Source organism: Oryctolagus cuniculus, chromosome 20, assembly GCF_964237555.1.
Source record: "Oryctolagus cuniculus chromosome 20, mOryCun1.1, whole genome shotgun sequence".
In the NCBI taxonomy this organism is placed as follows: domain Eukaryota; kingdom Metazoa; phylum Chordata; class Mammalia; order Lagomorpha; family Leporidae; genus Oryctolagus; species Oryctolagus cuniculus.
Window position 1 is genome coordinate 43,715,849 of NC_091451.1, and position 21,122 is coordinate 43,736,970.

A 21,122-nucleotide genomic window follows, 5' to 3' on the forward strand; every position below is an offset into this window, starting at 1 on the left:
ACCAGGAAGTTCCCAAAACCCCGCCATGACAGGCTGAGGTCCCACACCGCCACACTTCAGGCTGCCCCCGGAGGCCCTCGGAGCCGCGAATCTCTGTCGGGCACACATCGTCTCCCGAGCCGCGTGCCTGTGATTCGGCAGCTCAGGCACAACTCCACCTGCTCACTGCACTGGTGCCTCGGTCTACACTGAATTCATCCACTTCTCCCCGCAAGCCCAGGACTCCACCTGCCCGAGCCAGGACCGGAGACCCTCCTCTCAACCTCTCTCCCTGACCCGCTGCCCATGTCCGCAACCTGCCAATAATAGCACTTCCAGCAACATCACTCAGAGAGTACTCCCACTCCAGGCACTGTCGGAGCGAGATACATAACCACTCCACCAGTGCTCTCAACAACCTCCTGCCCTTTCCACAGAGAGGTCAATTAACTTGCTGAGGGTCACACAGCAAAACAGTTGGGATCTAACCCACGTGGTCAGGCTGCAGAGATCACACTAACCTCTGCCCTGCTCTGCCTCTCCAGTGTGAGGGTTCTGCCCCCACAGAGGCCACGGCGGCGTGCGTCCGCACCGTCTCTCCGTGGCTGCTGCCTCTGCCTGGCTGGCCACCGTCACTGCTGGCCGCAGTCTCGCTGGCCGTTCTCCAGGCGCGGTGAGAGAGCTGCGGACGGTAAATCTGGTCGCGTCACTCTCAGGCTAAAAGCTCCCGAGCCGCTCTCGAGAGAAAGCCGCTTTGTGCTATGACTCCAGGACGGCTCCTCCCTTCACTTCTGCCGCTGGCTTCCCTGTCCACCCCTCCACTCACACAGTGAACGCTGTCACCACTCGCGCGTCCCACCTGCTCTCTGCCCCGACGCTCTCCCTCCATCCTTCCCAGCCAAGCTCCATAACCTTCAGTTCAGCTTGAAAGGCCCCTCCTCCAGGAAGTCTTCCCTGAGTGCAAGTCTGGGTTCTGCTCCCTCTGTGGGTCCCCCCCGCATCATCTGGTCCCTCTGGGGCCCCACCGCATCATCTGGTCCCTCTGTGTCCCCTTGAACAGGGTCCTGAGGTCATAGGCTCCTGCAGCGTAAACACTACACACCTTCACGTTGCTGTAGGTCGCACCTGGCACCACCACCTGGACCTCACAGCTGAGTGCACCTGTGAGCAGGAGGGTGTGTCTGAACCTGAACTCCCTGCGCCCTGCACCCTAAGGACCTTTCCGGCGTTTTACTTTGGCAAAGGAGACTGCAATGAGGAGTTCGTCCACTGAGCTTTTCCTGTGGTCACGTTCGTTTCTTCAGGGACGGATGTCAGAAGGACTGAATGACAAGGCAACAACGTCTTCAAGTCTCCAGATACGCTTTCCAAAAACAGATTCGAAAACTATGGCAGCGACTTGGTAGGCCGTTTCTTTTTTAGCAAATGATCCCTCCCTTCCCTGAGTGCCTTCCCGGCGGAAGCTGCACCAGCTATTTTTACCTGACGCCTGTAAACCTCCTGGTTCTCCACGGAGAGAGCTGAGCGCGGGCGAGGAAGCCGTGGGCAAGCCCATGGGCTCCACCCGCCTCTGTGCCCGGCTGAGTTCCGAGTCAGGTCGGAGAAGCAAGCCTGGATCCCGCTCTGAGATAAGCAGTCATTTAAACAAGAAAGGACGCACACGCACCCGACCCCACTTGGGGGCTCAACTATAACCATCCTCAAAGTCCTGAGACGCTGGAGAGTTGCCGAAGCCAAAGCAGTGAACTTGGGCAGGAGAAAGGTCGGAGCCGGAGGCAGCTCCACTTTCCACATCTTGCTTGAGTGTCGTGCTTCCCGACGTGTCAGCGTGGGTGGGCTCAGCAGGGCCCAGAAAGCTGGCAAAACATCACGCGTAGGGGTCTGCGAGAGGTTAGTGCCTGAGGAAGGACCTGTCCCCCACGCCAGCAGGCATCGCTGATCTGCTGGGGCCTGAACAGGGCAGAAGAGGTGCAGGAAGCCCGCGCCTGCTCTCTGCTTCAGCGGGAAGTCCACCTTCCGCCCCCGGACAGGAAGCCCCTGCTTGGCAAGCCTTGGCGCCTGGCCCTTCAGTGGGGCGTGGGCCCGTGCCACCTGCCTCCCTGGGCCTCCGGTTTGCAGAAGGCAGCTGGTGGGACTCCCAGCCGCCAGGGCCGTGTGTGCCAAGCTCATAAATGTAGCTCCTTTTCATGCCCACACACACCCGGCCTCCCTGGAGAGCCCTCGCGGCCCATGCTTCCTTCACCTCCTGTCTCCCGGGACCCTGCTCCCTAACATGCGGGGGACTAGGCTCCGCGGGCTGGGGTCTGGGGAGAGAGGGTGGCCCAGACCTGCCCTCACCCTGTACTCACCCCCTCCACACACACCTCTCCACCCCAGTCCTCCCCAGCTGCCTCCCTGGGCTTGAGTCTGCTGTCTTGAGTCCCCCTTGGAAAACCAAGGACCAGGGAGGGCAAGGACCAGCCTACGGCATAGGGAGTGGTGGCAGATCGGGGTCCGCTCACCAGGCCCCCCAGCCCAGCCTCAGGGAGACTGCCACCTGCTGTCTGCTCGGCTGTCCCCAGCCCAGCGCCCAGCATTGTCCAAGGAGGAAGGAGGTCCTGAGAGGCCAGTTTCCCCCAGTGCTTAATACCCTGGTGCCCCCAGCTCTCTGGTTTTAGGGTTGTGTCCAATTTTAGTTTCTCTTTTACCAGCATTTCTACCTATTTGATTTTTTTAAAAAAATATTTGTTTATTTATTTGAAAAGCAGAGTTACAGAGACTGAGAGGGGGAGAGAGAGAGAGAGAGAGAATCTTCCCTCTCCCTATATGGCTGCAACAGCTGGAGTTGGGCTGATTCGAAGCCAGGAACCAGGAGCTTCTTCTGAGTCTCCCGCATGGGTGCAGGGGCCCAAGGACTTTGGCCATCTTCCACTGCTTTCCCAGGCACATTAGCAGGGAGCTGAATCGGAAGTGGAGCAGCCGGGACACAAACCCACGCCTATACGGGATGCCGGCACTGCAGGCCACCACTTGACCTGCTACACCACAGCTCTAGCCCGTAAATAAATCTTTTTTGAAAAATGAAGCAAATCAGAGAAGGGGAAGGAGAGGAGCGAGTGAGGGTGAGAAGCTGGAGGTCGGAGGCTTTGCTCACGAGCGGGTGGTGCAGACGTGGGCACCTCAGCCGACCCTGGGATTCCCACCTGTCAGTCGAGGCCAAGTCTGAGCTGCGGGACAAACGTGGGCCCCCTGCTTCTCCAAGCGTCTAACGCTGATTACCCAGAGGCCAGCGGTGGTCCAGGGGAGGCCGGGCACAGGAGGGGGTGTGCACGGCTCCTGTCCTGCCCCCGCCCTTCCTGCTCTCCGAGGCCTCTGGGGAACGAACAGCGGGTGCAAGAAACGACCTCTCCCGGAGCCGGATGCAGCGAGGTCCGGGAACCCACTGGGTGATGGACTCCGGGCCGGTCACTTTCTCTTTCTCCTTGTCCCCCCAGCCCAGAGTCCTCTAGAGAAAGCCTGGCAGGGGTCTGTGCCCCTCGCCTTTGGTGCTAGGGTTCAACAGCAAGTCTGCCATCAGCATTTCCCTGCAACCCCCCTCCTGCAGCCGCAGGCCCCCCAGGCAGCCGGCACAATGCCAGACGGAGGTCAGAGTGGGCCCCCAGTGGAAAGACTGCCAGTAAACGGGCTCATATCCAGGGCTTATATATGACAAGTGCTGACTGGGGGTAACCCTGCCTCCCCACAGTACACCTGGGATGTCTAAGTGACAAAAGCCTTGTCCGCATCGTGGCGGGAGGAGCACTAACCCTGAGGGCTGCAGCGGGTTGTTGCTCAAGGCCCCCTCTCAAGCTTGGCTGGGGACACCGGCCAAGGGCCTGTGCCCAGTGAGGAAGAGGCAGGGAGACCCACGCTGGACCCTGCATGGGGGACATTCACCTGGACGCACACTGGGATTCCGAGACCCCAGCAAAGCCGTGGTTTGGGCACGCGCTACTGTGGACCGTGGCCCGGGCAAGATCCCTAAGCACACACTGTGGTCCCGGGCCGGGAATAAAACGCTCACACGTGGCGAGGGGGAACGCCGAGGGCCTGGGCTCTGAACTCGAACAGCAATCACAGCCCCTGACTCCTAGGAAAGATCAGGATTGAAAAATCAGGAGACCAGAGAAAACCTGGACGACTCCCCGATTCTCACAAGCTCTGGTTTCGGGGGGCGAGGCAGGGCTCGTGCTGGGTCCTTCTGGCTTTGAGATGACCCCAAGGCTGCGACGCCCGCCCTCCTGGGCTCCTCAGCCACAAGGCGAGGAAGTCGGTCGGCGGCGGCCTCGGAGGCCTCGACGCCCCTGGGGCCAGGGTCGGCCCCGGGGTACAGGGGCCCGAGCCCTCAGCCACGACGCGCATAGCCCTGGGCTCTGGGCAGCAGCTGAGCGCGCACCACTTGCCCGCCGGCGCCCCCCCGCCCTGGCCCCGCCTTCCAGAAGCTCCGCCCCTCAGCGCCGGGCCCCGCCTCTGCAGCCTCCGGCCCCGCCCCCCCAGAGGCGCGGACCGCGGGGCCCCGCGCCTTTTGTGTCCGGCCTCGGCCGCCGCGCGCGCGCTCCTCTGCCTCAAAGGCTGCGGGCGAAGAGACGCAGCCGCGCGCGGTCCCCTCGGCGGGCGCAGGGGCCCAAGGCCGCACGCGCATCCCCGACCTCGGCCCGGGTGCTGACACGCGCCCCGACTCCCAGGCGGCCGCGCGCTCACGCGCCCCCGTGGACCCCGGCGGGCTCGCCCCCTTCCCTACCCCGTCGGCCGCCGGCCCGGGCGCGCTCGCTCGCGCGCTCGCGCCGGCCCGGGCACGCGCGCCCGCCAAGATGGCAGGGGCCGGGGCCCGGCTGTCAGCCGCCGCCGCCGCAGCCCTTCCCCGCAGCTAGCGGCCGCGACGCCCGCCCCGAGAAGATGAGCCCCCGCTGCCGCCCGCAGCCCAGCCAGACGCGGAGCCGCCGCGCCCGGGGCCGGCTCCCCCGCTAGCGCCCGCGCCCCGCGCCCCGCGCGCCCGCCGCCGGCAGCGACAATGAGGTGAGTTGGGGCCGGCGCCTCGGCGCTCGCGGGCGGCGGGGAGCAGGGCTGTGGGGAGCCGGCCTAGCGCCCCCCGGCCCCGCCGTCGTCCCGCGCGCCCCTCCAGATCGCCAGCCCGCGCGCTCGGACCCGAGGCCCGGCCCGCCGGGCGGTGAGCCGAGGTAGCCGCGGCCGACCTGGAGGCCGTCCCGGGCGGTGGTCGCCTCCCGTCCCTCGGTGCCGCTGTCGGTCAGGTTCCAGGGTCGGGGGCCGTCCGGGGCGGTGGTCGCCTCCCGCCCCCTCGGTGCCGCTGTCGGTCAGGTTCCGGCGTCGGGGTCGTCCCGGGCGGTGGTCGCCTCCCGCCCCTCGGTGCCGCTGTCGGTCAGGTTCCGGCGTCGGGGTCGTCCCGGGCGGTGGTCGCCTCCCGCCCCTCGGTGCCGCTGTCGGTCAGGTTCCGGCGTCGGGGTCGTCCCGGGCGGTGGTCGCCTCCCGCCCCTCGGTGCCGCTGTCGGTCAGGTTCCGGCGTCGGGGTCGTCCCGGGCGGTGGTCGCCTCCCGCCCCTCGGTGCCGCTGTCGGTCAGGTTCCAGGGTCGGGGGCGTCCCGGGCGGTGGTCTCCTCCCGCCCCTCGGTGCCGCTGTCGGTCAGGTTCCGGCGCCGGGGGCCGTCCCGGGCGGTGGTCGCCTCCCGCCCCTCGGTGCCGCTGTCGGTCAGGTTCCGGGGTCGGGGGCGTCCCGGGCGGTGGTCTCCTCCCGCCCCTCGGTGCCGCTGTCGGTCAGGTTCCAGGGTCGGGGGCCGTCCGGGGCGGTGGTCGCCTCCCGCCCCCTCGGTATTGCTGTCAGGTTCCGGGGTCGGGGGCGTCCCGGGGCGCTGAGCCGGCGCCCACGCCGCAGGCCGCGCTCCTTGTGGCTGTCCTCCTCCGCTGCGGGGGGCTTCGGGAGCCGTGGGTCCGGGTGGCCTCCGCTGTTGGGACCGCGCTGTCGTGAGCGGGGGACCTGGGGGCTGTCGCTAGCGCCGGGCTCTGCGCTCGCCAGGGCGTGTGCTACCGGGCTGAGGAGGCACACGTGTCGCTCGTGAGCTACTTGGCTGCTAACGCGCGTGTCTGAAGCTGTGCGGCGGGCGTGTGCGCCGTCTGCGTTCTGCACGGCGTTGGGTCCTGTCCGGCTTGCATTCTAGGCGCGCATGGGGGCATCCGCGCGTGGCTTCCCCTGAACTACTGGGGTTGAATATCTTTTCAGGGTTACTTGGTCTCCTTTAGATAACAGCGCAGGGCGGCTGGCTTCGGCTGATGTGGGCTAGGAGGCAGGGAGCAAAGCCCGCAGGGCCAGCCCCCCTGCAGCGCCACCTGCACCCCCCAAAGCCCTCCGTTCACCAGCACTGGCCCCAACCCAACATGGCCACTGGCTGCGGCCCGGGGATCGCCTGTAGCTCATTATCAGGTCGTTGTGGTAAAATTACCACGGCTGTCACATTGGCTTCCATCATGCAGCTGATGGCATGACACTTCCAAGTTGTCCACAAGAGGTTAAGGAAATGGGTGTGCACACGCCCCCCCCCCCCAAACTATGTCCTCTGTGAACAATCAGTTCAGCCCCGCCTCGCCCCAGGCCTCCAGTTCAAACTTCAATGGCCCTGACCCTGGTGGGGTGGTGGGCGGCTCGCCCTGCGGGGCTCCTGCTCTCCTTCTCCAGCCGTAGCTTTACCACTCATGCCAATGTAGCTTCCGCTGCCAACCTTTGCCTGTGTCTGGTCCGTGAATCCTTTCTTGCGTTGGAGACAAGGACCCGGACCCAGTCATCGGGTGATACAACCGTTACCACAATGTTGTGTTCCTACACTTGTCTCCATTTTCTTCTTCTTCTTCTTCTCCTTCTCCTTCTCCTTCTCCTTCACATTTATCTATTTGAAAGGCAGAGTTACAGAGAGGCTGAGGCAGAGAGAGAGAGAGATCTTCCATCTGCTGGTTCATTCCCAAAATGGCCGAAGCTGGGCCGATCTGAAGCCAGGAGTCAAGAGCTTCTTCCAGGTCTCTCACATGGGTGTGGCGGACTTGGGCCATCTTCCTCTGCTTTCCCAGGCCATAGCAGAGAGCTGGATTGGAAGTGGAACAGCTGGGACTCAACCGGCACCCAGATGTGATGCCAGCATTGCAGGCGGAGGCTTTACCTGCTACGCCGCAGCGCCGGCCCCTGTCTCCATTTTTGGAGTCTTCTCATTAGTTACAGAGTTCTTGGAGTCCCATCATTTTCCTTTTAGCATTTTTTTTTTTTTTTTGACAGGCAGAGTTAGTGAGAGAGAGACAGAGAGAAAGGTCTTCCTTTTTCCATTGGTTCACCCCCCAAGTGGCCGCTACTGCCGGCGTGCTGCGCCTGTCTGAAGCCAGGAGCCAGGTGTTTCTCCTGGTCTCCCATGTGGGTGCAGGGCCCAAGCACTTGGGCCGTCCTCCACTGCCTTCCCGGGCCACAGCAGAGAGCTGGACTGGAAGAGGAGCAACCGGGACAGAACCGGCGCCCCAACTGGGACTAGAACCTGGGGTGCCGGCACCGCAGGCGGAGGATTAACCTGGTGAGCCACGGTGCCGGCCTTCTTTTAGCACTTTAAAGCCATTTCATCTCTCTGACTTTTCGTTGTTGTTGAGAAGTCACTTGTCAGCCTGCTGTCCCTTTGAAAGTGCTCAGTGTTTCTCTCCGGCTGCCTTAAAAGTATTCTCCTGTGTTGTCAGCACTCCTCCTGGGCTCTCCCTGGGACGGAGTTCTTTGTATTTAGAGCTGGGCTTCTTGGGGCTTCTCAGATCTGTGGCCTTGGGTCTCTCGTTAGCTTTGGAAGTCGTCACCGAGTAGTGCCGAAATGCCCTGTCCTGTGCTCTCTTCACTTTGCCTTCCAGAACCACAGTTATGTGTATGTGGCCGTCTCCTGCGTCTTCCACACCTCTTAGCCTTTCCTCTGCTTTCCATGTCTGCCTCTCTGTTCTTCATTCCATTTTTCTTGTTGTTACGGTTCCTTTTCATCAGAGAAGGAGCGAGAGAGAGAGGGCGCACGTACTCTCGTCTACTGGTTCACTTCCCAAATGCCTGAAACTGCAGAGATGGGACTGGATGGGTCCAGACCACGTCTCCCAAGGCGGGGTTGGAGGGAGAGAGGGCAGGAAGGGTTTGTGAGCCCTCACTGCCGCCTCTCACTGTCTGTATTAGCCGGAAGCTGGAGTCGAGCCCAGGCCAGGCCCCAGACCAAGGCACTGCAGCGTGGAATGCGGGCACACGGCTAGGCCAGGCACCCAGCCCTGCTCTGTGTCCTGGACATCGCCTCGCGGATCTCTCTCTTGCTGTGTGTAACCCGCAGTTAAACTGACCCATGGGGCACGTGTTTGTGGTGGGCAAGCTGCCACTTTGGGCACCTGGTCCCACATGGAGAGCCTGAATTCTTGTTTTGTTTTCCAACAGATCATCTATATTTGCATATCTTCATTCAGAAGCCGGCTCTTGAGGACTTAGAGTTGCCTGCAGCGGACTGGATGGGGTTGGTCCCCATACGTAAATCATTTATAGATGTTCACTAGGTCACTTCCTGCACCTACTTGAGAAAGCCCACCTACGCATGCACACTGTGTGCCATATACCAGCTTATTTACCCGAGTTGCTTAGCCATGGGATTGTGTCCTGTGGACGTTTTCCCTCTCTTTTATAGATTTAATAAGTAGGCATTAACATTTTTATATTTAAGAAAGTGTTCCAGAAGTCAGATCATTAAATTTGCTCTGTGTATGTAAGTATTTTTTTCTCATTAAACTTTGTTTCAGTGGGTCTCGTACGTAAGTATTTCTCAAATGTTCTTCGAAATTGTCTAGAACTGGAGTGAGGCCAACGCTGCACTTCCCTCACGGGCACTGCTCAGGTGCTGGAGTGCAGCGGTGACGTGTGTGGCAGATGCCAGAAGTATTCCCAGGGGGGCTGGCGGGGCTGGCGTCAGGGTCCCAGACCCAGGGCCGTGTGGTTGCAGACGGCAGTGGTTGAATGAGAGAGGATCACCTCTGATGCTTGGAACGCTCACCTGCCCCCGTGGGGCCAGCCTTGTAGATGTGAGGGAAGGCCAGTGCAGCCCGTCGGTATGCCTGGCCACAGGCCAGGGGTCCACTCCATCTGGGCCAAGGGCACCTTGTCCATCTTGGAGTTACACAGAGTGCAGTGTGATTACAGGCTATGGCATAGGACACCTAGGCACGGACTCCGGCCTTGCTGTCACCTCCAGCTTGCATTAGCTAACACAGGCATGACCAAGTCCATGTGTGAGCCCAACGCTGCAGGTCGGTGTTAGGAGGAAAGTTCTCCAGATGGCTGTGGAAGTCACGTTAAAAAAGCCACAAAGCCAGCTGTTGGGGCTACAGGCCATGTATGTGTGTCTTTTTTTTTCCCCTCCTCTAGATTTATTTATTTATTTGAAAAGTAAAGTTACAGAGAGGGGTAGAGACAGATAAAGGGAGAGATCTTCATCCGCTTGTAAACTCCCCAGATGGCTGCAATGGCTGGAGCTGGGTCAATCTGAAGCCAAGATCCAGGAGCTTCTTCCAGGTCTCCCATGTGGGTGCAGGGGCCCCCTCTTTTCCAGGTGAAATAGGGTTGGAAACGGAGCAGCCAGGACTTGAACCATCACCCACATCCTGCTACGCCACAGCACTGACCCCGTGTGTCTTTCTAGACTCTTCTGTTCTCCTGTGTTTAGCACAGTACATTACCATATTTACTTTGTGGAGAATTATTTTCATTTGAGCAACTTTTATTATAGTAATATCATTTTGAGTTTTGCTGGTGTAGTGGTGGTGTTTGTATTTATATATCTAGGTAAGCCAATTTTATAAACATCAGATTTTTTATTTATTTTTATTTTTTATTTTATTTATTTTTGACAGGCAGAGTGGACAGTGAGAGAGAGAGAGAAAGGTCTTCCTTTTAGCCATTGGTTCACCCTCCAATGGCCGCCGCGGCCGGCGCGCTGCGGCCAGCACACTGCACTGATCCGAAGGCAGGAGCCAGGTGCTTCTCCTGGTCTCCCATGGGGTGCAGGGCCCAAGCACTTGGGCCATCTTCCACTGCCTTCCTGGACCACAGCAGAGAGCTGGCCTGGAAGAGGGGCAACCAGGACAGAATCCGGTGCCCCGACCGGGACTAGAACCCGGTGTGCCAGCACCACCAGGCGGAGGATTAGCCAAGTGAGCCGTGGCGCCGGCTAAACATCAGATTTTTAAACTTGGCTTTATAATTGTACATATATAAGCTGCATGAATATAAATCAGTATGGTTTCACATAAGGGCTTTTCCCGTTAAGGGCATCTGTGTACTGTGTACCTAAGTGCTAAGGAGGAGTGGGGAGACCTGCCGAAGAGGGCACGGGGACAGGCGAGCGGCGAGTGAGAAGGGCGGCTGCCCGTCCTCGGAAATCCTGAGTGGTTTCCTCCTTCCTAGAACACTGGGAGAAGATCGGCACGAGGTAACTTTCTGGTGGGAACTATTTTGTGCCTTTTCTAAAAAATAGCATTCCCCCTGGTTTGAATGAGTGTCTGTTGAAGGTTACACATTTGAAAGCAGAAAGGTAAGAAGACAGAATCAGCGTCGCTCCTGCCACTTCCAGGAGAGCGCGTCAAACAGGTGGCTTAGGGCCTTTGTCTTTTCCTGTGTGTGACAGTGTTCACAAAACTGATGGTGTAGTGTGTGTAGGTACAGGCACCCACTCCCTGCCTGTTGAGTATTCTTTGAGAACATTTTAAATAGACGAATCAGAATGTATCAGATGGTATATCAAGTCTTATTTAACCAGCACCCCGGTTTAAACAGTGTATTTTTTTTTTTTTTTTTTTTTGACAGGCAGAGTGGACAGTGAGAGAGAGACAGAGAGAAAGGTCTTCCTTTGCCGTTGGTTCACCCTCCAATGGCTGCCGTGGCCGGCGCACCACGCTGATCCGATGGCAGGAGCCAGGTGCCAGGTGCTTTTCCTGGTCTCCCATGGGGTGCAGGGCCCAAGCACTTGGGCCATCCTCCACTGCACTCCCGGGCCACAGCAGAGAGCTGGCCCGGAAGAGGGGCAACCGGGACAGAATCAGGCGCCCCGACCGGGACTAGAACCCGGTGTGCCGGCGCCGCAAGGTGGAGGATTAGCCTAGTGAGCCGCGGCGCCGGCCTAAACAGTGCATTTTTAATTTTTCATCATTGTGAACAACTCTGTGATAAACGTCTGCTCATAAAACTCTGGTGCGTCTCTGGTCGCTTCCTTAGGATGAGTTAACAGCAAGACCCCCGGGACCCGCGGCCATACACATTTCAGAGGCGTCCAATGCTGCTGCCAGCACGATCAAGCAGTGGAGGGAGGAAGAAAGCAGGAAGGTTAATGAAAGGAAGGCGGATCCTGGGAGTGTAGCTGAGCAAGAGGGTTAGCAGCAGGGGAAGAGCCCAGACGCAGGAACGGGTAGAGTCCAGATGCAGGATCGGGTAGTCCTCCAGCTCACCACTGGAGGGCACCCTGCTCCCTCGTCCTCCTCCTTGCAGGCGCGCTTTGTCCTGAGGGCCGTGGGAAAGACGTCCACTCTGCGGCTCTCTAGGGCTGTGAATGAACTCGGTTTTCCCTCCCTCAATCCATCTCTCTCTCTCTCTCTCTTTCTCTCTTTCTCCCTCCCTCCCTCCCTCCCTCCCTCTTTCTCTTTTTTTGATATTTAAAAATGTTGGGTCTGCCTTACCCCCTGTGCTGTGAGTAGCCTGGGTGTCAGAGAGCTACTGCTTAGGGCCAACTGAGCACACCACCCGCCTCTCTGAGCCTCTGTGTTGCACACAGAGACATGAGCACAGCTGTGCTTCCTTCCGAGGGTCCGTGAGGGTCACCCCTGGGCTGTTGGTGGTCACCCTCACCCCGCCCCGTGCCTGGGAGGAGGATAGACCCTGGGAAAATCTGAGACGAGTCAGGTTGCACATGTTCTGCCCTCTGTGAGCTCGCTCTCTCCAGCTCACCTCTGTCTGTGGGATTTTAATTTAGAAACCACAGTTGCGGCCGGTGCCGTGGCTCACTAGGCTAATCTTCCGCCTTGCGGCGCCGGCACACCAGGTTCTAGTCCCAGTCGGGGCGCCGGATTCTGTCCCGGTTGCCTGTCTTCCAAGCCAGCTCTCTGCTGTGGCCCGGGAGTGCAGTGGAGGATGGCCCAAGTGCTTGGGCCCTGCACCCCATGGGAGACCAGGAGAAGCACCTGGCTCCTGCCTTTGGATCAGCGCGGTGCGCCGGCCTCAGCGCGCCAGCCATGGCAGCCATTGGAGGGTGAACCAATGGCTAAAAGGAAGACCTTTCTCTCTGTCTCTCTCACTGTCCACTCTGCCTGTCAAAAAACAAAACAAAACAAAACAAAACACAGTTGCTGTCGATGCAACTACTTCTAAAAAATATCCAGGCCCGTTCTCTATAAAGGTCACGAAAGAGAGCGATGGAAATGAGGGTAAAATGAGGAGGCATGCCATTTTGAGGTACAGAAGAGAATTGTGCCAGAAAACAGGCAGTGCTGTTGCAGCCGGGCACCGTTGACTGTGTGGCAGGAAGGGAGACGTGAGCCTTGTGTTGTGGAGTGAGAGGGACTTGCTCCACGCAGAGCTGTCTGGGGCTCTCAGAGACTCACGGCAGCTCTCGCACTCCTTCTCCACTCCATCTTTCCTTGTATTCTCTTCTCTCTAGGCCTTGTTTTTATTCTTTGGGAGGTAGAGAAAGAATGAAACAGAGAGAACGTGCACTGTCATTCTTCCATCTGCTACTTCACTCCCCAGAGGCCCCAGCTGGGCCAGGCCTAGAGCAGCATCCAGGAACACAGCGTGGGTCTCCCGTGTGTGTGGCATGGGCCCAGTCAATTGTGTCTTCCTCACTGCGTCCCAGAGTCTGCCCCAGCAGGGAGCTGGAGTCAGGAGCCTGAGCTGGGGATGGGAATTGAACCCAGGCCTGTGGAACGCAGCACCTGCCTGCCGTTCGTGAGGTCCCAGCAGCCGGGGACATTCTCTGGGCACTGCCTCCACGCCCTCCGACTGGAGCTGCTGTGTCCACTGCCCTGGTCTTCTCTCCCCTTCGGAAGAATCCGTAACTGAGAAAAGATCTGAGGAGTCGAACCACCCAGCTTGATCAAAGCCAAACCACTTTGTGTTCCTTTTACCTTCACTGACTTCTAGGCTCTCAACTCTTAACAGAAACGTGTCTGCCTTGGGGAAGCATCCTTGCGCCCTGGCCTAGCTGTTAGCTGCCTCTGTAGCAGTCGGCGTTTGCTCTTCTGTAGCAGAGGATTCGTGATATACCATAAGCCTCATCAAGGCAGGGGTTGCACTGCTTTGATCTTGTTGGAGGCTAGCGCCTCGTCCGTGTGCTGGGTGGGTCAGCGCATTACTGGGGTGACAGTGCTGCTTGAGTGGCGGTTGGTGTGGTGTCACGCGGGCGGGTTTTCCCGTGGTCTTTGTTGAGATCTTAACCCTCAGTCTCCTGGATGTCTCTCAGGCTTTCACGTGTCCCCCAAATGCAGATCCTACCCCCAGGGATGAAAAAATGCTTTTCTCTTTTCTTTCTTGTAAATCGAGTAGACTTTATATTTTAGATTTATAGAAAATTCTAGGAGGGAGGTCCCATGTCCTGTGCTGCCGTTTCTCCTAACGTCTGGTATCAGTATGATGCATTCTTGGGTCTGTTGCTCACTGAAGTCCACGGTTCATTCAGGTGTGCCGGTTTTACCTGAGGCCCTTGTTGCGGTCCAGGGTCCCACCCAGCACAGCACAGTGTTTTCTCTCCGTAGGCTGAGTTCTCCAACTTTCTTTATTTTTGATGACCTTAGCTATTTTGAGGGGTTCTGCTCAAGTCCACTGTTGGATGCCCTTACTGGAATTTGTCTCAGGCTCCCTCATGATTGGATGGTCAAGTCCATGGCGTTTCCCAGGAAGGAGGGAGAGAGAAGCAGTGCAGGCTTTCGGCAAGGACCAGGCCACCCCTGGGCCAACCCGTGACTCAATCCCCAGCCTGGTGTCTGGGGAGGAGGGGAGAGGATGTGTCCCACAGCTCCTGGCCCCACCTCTCACCACAGGGCGCTCGCCCCAGCACCAGGGGGCAAGGGGTGGGGGGCAGCGTGGAGACCCAGCAGGGCGTGGAGAGGCCCGCCAGTGACTCCCAACACAAAGGCATCCCATTCCGGGGTTTTCATGACTGCTCTCGTGGCTTCTCAGTGTCCAGTCATGGCCAGAAGGTTCTCTGGTAGAATCCAGCTGCTTTTCTAGAACTGTGGGTGGTCTCCTTTCCTCTGTCTTGTTCATAGCTAGACCTCTGGTTCATTTGGGGTGTATCATCTGACTTGAGAGAGAAATGCAAGCTTCTCGTCACCCACCTGCGTGTTCCTTTCTGCTGATGCTACGCATTTTAAAGTCCATTTTTCTTTTTTGACAGGCAGAGTGGACAGTGGGAGAGAGACAGAAAGGTCTTCCTTTTTTTGTTGGTTCACCCTCCAATGGCCGCTGCGGCCGGCGCACCGCGCTGATCCGATGGCAGGAGCCAGGTGCTTCTCCTGGTCTCCCATGCGGGTGCAGGGCCCAAGCATTGGGCCATCCTCCACTGCACTCCCGGGCCACAGCAGAGAGCTGGCCTGGAAGAGGGGCAACCGGGACAGAATCCGGCGCCCCGACCGGGACTAGAACCCCGTGTGCCGGAGCCGCTAGGTGGAGGATTAGCCTATTGAGCCACGGCGCCGGCCTTAATGTCCATTTTCTCCCAGGGTTTTAAGAGGCTGTCTGTTGTTACATGTAATTAATTGGACCTCTTTCTGGATTATTCTACTGCATTGATCTGTTAACACCTCACTTGTAATTGGAGCAGCTTTCCGGTTTGTTGACTGTTTGGGCAGGTTAGTGTTCTATCAGTGCTTCAGGGAGCTGACTGCAAGGAAAGATTAAGTGAATAACAGCACTCTTGTTCAACAGGCCTGGTGAGGTCACAGGTCGCCAAAGACTAGACCATGTGTAGTGCTTTAACTTGAAGGACAAGTGTCTCCCAAGGGCAGAATCCTCACGTGTGACATGATGCATGTGGCTTTCTTTTTAAAATTCTTGTTTATTTCCATTTTATTTGAAAAGCTGGGAGATGGAGAGATCTCCCATCTCCAAATGCCCACAACAGCTAGGGCCGGGCCAGGCTGATGCCAGGGGCCCAGAATCCCACCAGGTCTCCTACGTGGGTGGCAGGGATGCAGGTACTTGAGCCAAGGTGCGCCTTAGCAGGAAGCTGGATCAGCAGTAGGGGCGGGACTTGAACGCAGGCCCTCCCACGTGGACTGTGGGGGTGGGGAGCGTGGGAGGACAGGCGGAGGGGGATGCAGTGCTGCTGGCCCGGGCACCTCCCTGTATGTAGCTTTTGAAAATGAGTCTCTAAGGAGGACTCGGTGAAGACAGAGGTCTTCACAGGTGACTTTTCAGGATGGGATTGATGGCACAGTTGAGGCAAACCCTACCCTCCGTCTCCGGCATGCACATGTGCACACACACAGGGTTATGAATGGAAGCACAGTTTATTTTAGGGTTTTTTTTTTTTTTAGAAAAAAATTGTTCAAAAACCATGAAAAGTTGGATTCAGACACCTAGAGCCAGACCTCCCACCTGTGCATCAGGCACAGCTGAAAAGTCCCTCCCACCCCCCCACCCCCGGGCCGGGCCCTGCTCCAGGTACTCGGATAGCCTGGGGCAGGGGATTGTGTGCAGAACTGAGGGGCACCCAGCAGTGCAGTGGCTGCTAGTGGGTGCTGAGTCTGCGTGGCTCCCCTGTGCCTCAGAGGAGCAGCCAGACACACAGGCTCCAGAGGCCACTACCCGGGCCACAAGGCAGCAGGGAGGTGAAAGCCAGGTCTCGCGGCCCTCAGCGCTGGGTCTGGTCCTCCTCGTTCACTGCAAAAGTGGGCAGGAACATGTGCCGTTGTATGTGTTTGGTGTGTCATCTGACTGCCTGGCCTGGGCCTGGCTCCTCCTCGGTACAGAGGAACGTGGGGAGGAGCCTCAGAGCCCGCAGGAGGCTCCCTGGGCCGCTGGGGGCAGCATGGGCAGGGAGGACCACACTCACCGTGGTCGCTGCTCCAGCCCCAAGCCCACGGTAATTTCACTTCCTCCCTCCCTCCTTCTCTCCTTTCTTCCTTCTTTCCTTTCTTTTTGCCTTTTTATTTTTTTATTTTTATAAAGTATGTTAGATTCCAGAGCGCTTGATGACCTTACTTTTCATTAGTGGTTTATTTTCATGTGGATTTCAGGGTTTCCATCTCTTTGTAGTGATCCCAAGTCTCCGTTTTCCCACAGCCCAGGTGCTTCATCAGTCTTGATTTGGGGAGTCCCCCAGAAAAAGACCCAGATTTCAACACTGCAAAAACCTGTGAAAACCAAGTAGAAAAGACTTTCATGACAAAGGCCCTGTGTGGTTCAGCTTTAAACAAAGGTCGTGTGAAGCTGGCTGGTTCATCCGGCCGTTGAACCAGCGCTGCCAATGACAAGAAAAGGAGAATTAGTTTGAGGGGACAGGCGGGCTGTAAGACAGAAAGACCTACAAGCCCGTGCTGTGGGGGAGGATGGGAACTCCAGCGGGCAGGGTGTCATTGGGCACCGACTGGCCCTGAAGTGGTTGTCATCATTGACGTTGTCACCAAGAAGACAGCTCAAGCGTTAGACAGCTTGATGGTACTGGGGGAGCAGAAAGTGGTGTTGAGAGGCTGAGGGGACGGGACCCCTCAAAACTGCCGCAGGTGTTTGCAAGATCAGACGTGTCCACTGGCACTGCTTCCTTGTATCAGCTGCGATTTCTAACTGAGCAGCTTCAGGGCCCTGTTTGTAAACACTTCCTTTCCTCAGGAACGGAAAATGTTCTCAATTGTGTCACCAAGCAAAAGAGAACTGTCAGCAACAGACTGAGACAGAGAGAACAGCAAACAGGAGCAGCGCTGGAAAGAGGGCCAGCTGTCCCTGCACCGGGCGGGGTGATGTGCGCTGTGTCCAGTCCAGGGTGGCAAGCAGTGTGACCGTGCATCCCTCCACGGAGACTCCTGCGTCCGATTCTCAGTTTGCTGGCTCCTTGCTGAGCTACGAAGACCAGACTTGGTTTTCTGTATGAGAAGCTGAATTCCAAGGAGGCGGAGCACAAGCACCCCACGTCCAGACGTTTGTAACAGGACGCACTGCCCCTGCAATTATGAGCAACAAGGCGTCAAGGCTGAGACGTGTGACCGTCCACATACTAAGACGTGAGATTGGAGCCCCACCTTGTGCCATACACGTAAATTAACACACCCATATGTGTTCTCTCATATGTGGAAGATAAAAACATATATAAAGTGTGCACAAGTCATTATTTGTCATACAAATAGCTATATACGTTGTCTTTTCTGAATTGTACCCACTACATAATAATATACCCTTCTTCCCTCACTTTATGATCATTGTCATGAAACAAATGTTAGGTGGTACTAGCATCCCTGCTTTCAAGAGAAACTGTGTGTGTACATGTATGTTTAATATTTACATATGAAGTGAATTGGCATAATGTTAAAAGTTTTCAAGTCTGGGCTGGCGCCGTGGCTCACTTGGCTAATCCTCCGCCTTCGGTGCTGGAATCCCATATTGGTGCTGGGTTCTAGTCCCAGTTGCTCCTCTTCCAGTCCAGCTCTCTGCTGTGGCCCGGGAAGGCAGTGGAGGATGGCCCAGGTGCTTGGGCCCTGCACCCCATGGGAGACCAGGAGGAAGCACCTGGCTCCTGGCTTCGGATCGGCATAGCTCTGGCCATAGAGGCCATTTGCGGGGTGAACCAACGGAAGGAAGACCTTTCTCTCTGTCTCTCCCTCTCACTGTCTGTAACTCTACCTGTCAAATAAATAAATAAATAATCTTTTAAAAAAAAGTTTTCAAGTCTAAAAAATTGAAAAACAAGTTAGCTTAGAATTTGTCACAAACCTGAACTTAAGGGCTAAAACCTTAAAGTTTTATAGGAGAAAACATAAGGGTGACTCTTCACTACCTGTGTTATACAATAGTGCCCTAGAAATGCAGCCAAAAGCACAGCTAAACAAAAGATAAATTCCATGTCATCAATATTAATGTTTTTGCTATAAATAATACTATCAAGAAAGGAACAAGATGGCTCTCATAATAGGCGAAAGCATTTGTATTTCATGTATCTGATAAGAGATTTGTATCTAGAATATAGGAGGAATTCATACAATTTGCTGTGGTCTAAAAGATTATGTCTTGTGTTGAAAAATTAATCCCCAAAGCGGCATTATGAAGAGGTGGGGCCTCAGCTGTGATGGAGAGGGCAGAGCCCTCGTGTGTGGGATTCGTGCTATCAAGCAGGCCAGGACGGGCAGCAAGGCGACTCCAACGGGAAGTCCTGGCCCTCAGCAGATCTCCGGGCTGCCACTGCCTTCATCCAAGGCTTCCCAGCCTCCACAGCTGTGGGAACCAAACGTGGGTAAGCCAGCAGTTCACGGTGTGTTTGTTATGGCAGCCCGGGTGGGCTAAGGCACAGCTCAGCAACAGAAAGACAAAAGCCCAATCTAAATGGGCAAATAACCTGACTGGTATTTCCTCAAAGATACAGAAATGGCCACAAAGCACTTGAAGAGGTGCTGAGTACCAGTTTGACAAGAGAAAATGCAAACAAAACCACAGGAAATTGCCAGTTCACACCCACTAGGATGGCTGAACCAGAAAGGACAAGCAGTAGTGGATGTTGGCGAGGATGTAGACAGCCTCATGTTGGGCGTGTGGTTCCATGGATGAACCCACGTCCTGGAACCCCAGGGTGCTGCCAGGAACGGGTGAGACGGTGCAGCTGCTCTAGACAACTGTGGTGGCTCTCACGAGTGTTGGCTGTAGGGCGACAGTGGAACCTGGAAGTTCCACCCCCCAGAGGCACCCAGGAGGAAGAATGTGAAAGATAAATCCATGCAGAACACACACAGAGGTTCACAGCGTTGTTCATATTAGCCAGAGAAACGACCCAAGCCCTGCGCAGATGGAGGATAAACCGTACTAAACCACACGTGGTGGGATAAAGTGGCTGCTGCTGCACGGATGAACCCAGAAAACGTGCAGGATGCAGGATGCCAGCCACAGAAGACCAGGTTGCACCAGCCAGACGGTCTGTTACCCTTTGTGATGCTAAATTGATGTGGCTGTTTCCTTAATTTCCTTTTGGTCACTGTTAATATAGAGAAATGCAGTTGATTTCTGTGTTGGTTTTGGTGAACTAGTTTAGCCGTGTGTGTGTGATCCTTGGAGTGTTGTTCTACATGTAACATCTGTTATCTACAGAGTTTTACTTCTTTCTTTCCAGTGTGAGAACCTTGTCTTTGTTTTTCTTCTTCAACCGCCCTGGCTAAGACTTCTCTAACTCTACTCTATACAGGTGGTGAGATGACGCGTCCTCACCTCATTCCTGACTTATGGAGGAAACACTTTCAGCCTTTCACCATTGAGTTTGATGTTACCTGGGGGCTTTTCACATATGGCTTTTTTTTTTTTTTTAAGATTTATTTATTTGGAAGGCAGAGACACAGAGAGAGGGAGAGACAGAGAATCTTCTGTTTGCTGGTTCACTCCCTAAATGGTTGCAACAGCCAGAGCTGGTCCCAGCAGAGGCCAGGAGACTGGAACACCATCTGGGTCTCCCACATGGGTGACAGGGACCTAAGGACTTGGGCCATCTTCCACTCTTTTCCCAGGCACAGTAGTAGGCAGCTGGATTGAAAGCAGAGCAGCTAGGTCTTCAACTGACACTGCAGTGTGAGATGCCAGCATTGTAAGTGGCTGCTTAACCCACTGTGCCACAACACTGGGCCCATATATGTGGCTCTTTAAAAAAAAAATTATTTATTTACTTAACAGGCAGAGATAGACACAGAGAGGAAGAGACAGAGAGAAAGTTCTTTCATCCACCTGTTCACTCCCCAAATGGCTGCAACAGCCAGAGCTGGGCCGATCCAAAGCCAGGAGCCAGGAGCTTCTTCCAGGTCTCCCATGCTAGTGCAGGGGCCCAAGGGATTGGGCCATTTTCTACTGCTTTCCCAGGCAATCAGTAGGGAGCTTTATTGGAAATGGAGCACCTGAGACTCGAACCAGTGCCCATATGAGATGCAGGCAGATGCTTAACCTACTAGGCTACAGTGCTGGCCCCTATATGAGGCTGTTTTTTTAAACATATTTATTTTTTGAAAGTAGAGTGATAGAGAGGGAGAAACAGATCTTCCATCTGCTGGTCTACTCCCCAAATGCCTACAACTGCCAGAATTATACCAGGTTGAGGTCAGGAGCCAGGAACTCCATTCAGATTTTATTATGTTGAGGCAATTTCCTCAACTTCTCGTTTATTGGATGTTTTCAGTTATGAAAAAAAACATTGAATTTTATCACACGCTTATTTGTGCATTAGTTGAGATAATTGTATGGTTTTTAGTGTGTATCTGACAGATGGAGCTTCACATGTTGAACCATCCTTGAATTCCAGATAGAAATCACACGTGGTCACAGTGTGCTGTTGCATTTGGCTTGCTACTATTTCATTGTGGAACTTTTCTTCAGTATTCACCAAGGGGATCCACCTTGTGGTTTTCTTTACCTGTTTTGGTTTCATTTGGTTTTGGTATCATGAGTTGGGCGTGTTCTCTTGTCTCAAGTTCTTCTAAAGAGACTGAGGGTTCATATTCATTCTTCTTTAAAAGTCTGATAAAATCCTCCATGGAGCCATCTGTCCTGGACTTCTCTTGCAGGGGAGGTTTTGATTACTGCTTCGGGCTCCTTATTAATTACGTATGAGTGCACAGTTTTTAATTCTTCATGATTCAGGCTTGGTAGGTTATGTGTTTCTAGGAATTTATCAGGTTGCTTCAGGTTGTCCAATTTTGGGGCATATCATTTTATATAGTCTCTTGGGGTGCTTTTTATTTCTGTGATGTCATTTGTAATACCCCCTCTTTCATTTCTAGGTTTAGTTGTTTGAATTTTCTCCTCTGTTTTTCTTAGTTTAGGTTAAACTTTCTTAACTTTCTTAATCTTTTAAAAGAATCAGTTCTTGATTTCATTGATTTTAAAACTGTTTTTCTATTCCCTGTTTCATTTATCCC

At 55.5% G+C, this 21,122-nt stretch overlaps 1 protein-coding gene across 2 annotated transcripts in view; it reads left to right on the plus strand.

Moving 5' to 3' along the window:
- Positions 1-4,516: 4,516 nt before the first annotated feature.
- The window catches only part of EVL (Enah/Vasp-like), a 139,893-nt gene continuing 123,287 nt past the window's right edge, over positions 4,517-21,122 (plus strand). Inside the window, exon 1 of one of the 2 annotated variants that reach the window (XM_070065396.1) lies at positions 4,517-5,013. In XM_070065396.1, the coding sequence (XP_069921497.1) occupies positions 5,009-5,013 (5 nt within the window). In that variant the 5' untranslated portion in view covers positions 4,517-5,008. The remainder of the gene's footprint in view (positions 5,014-21,122) is intronic. The other variant, XM_070065397.1, reaches the window with a different exon arrangement.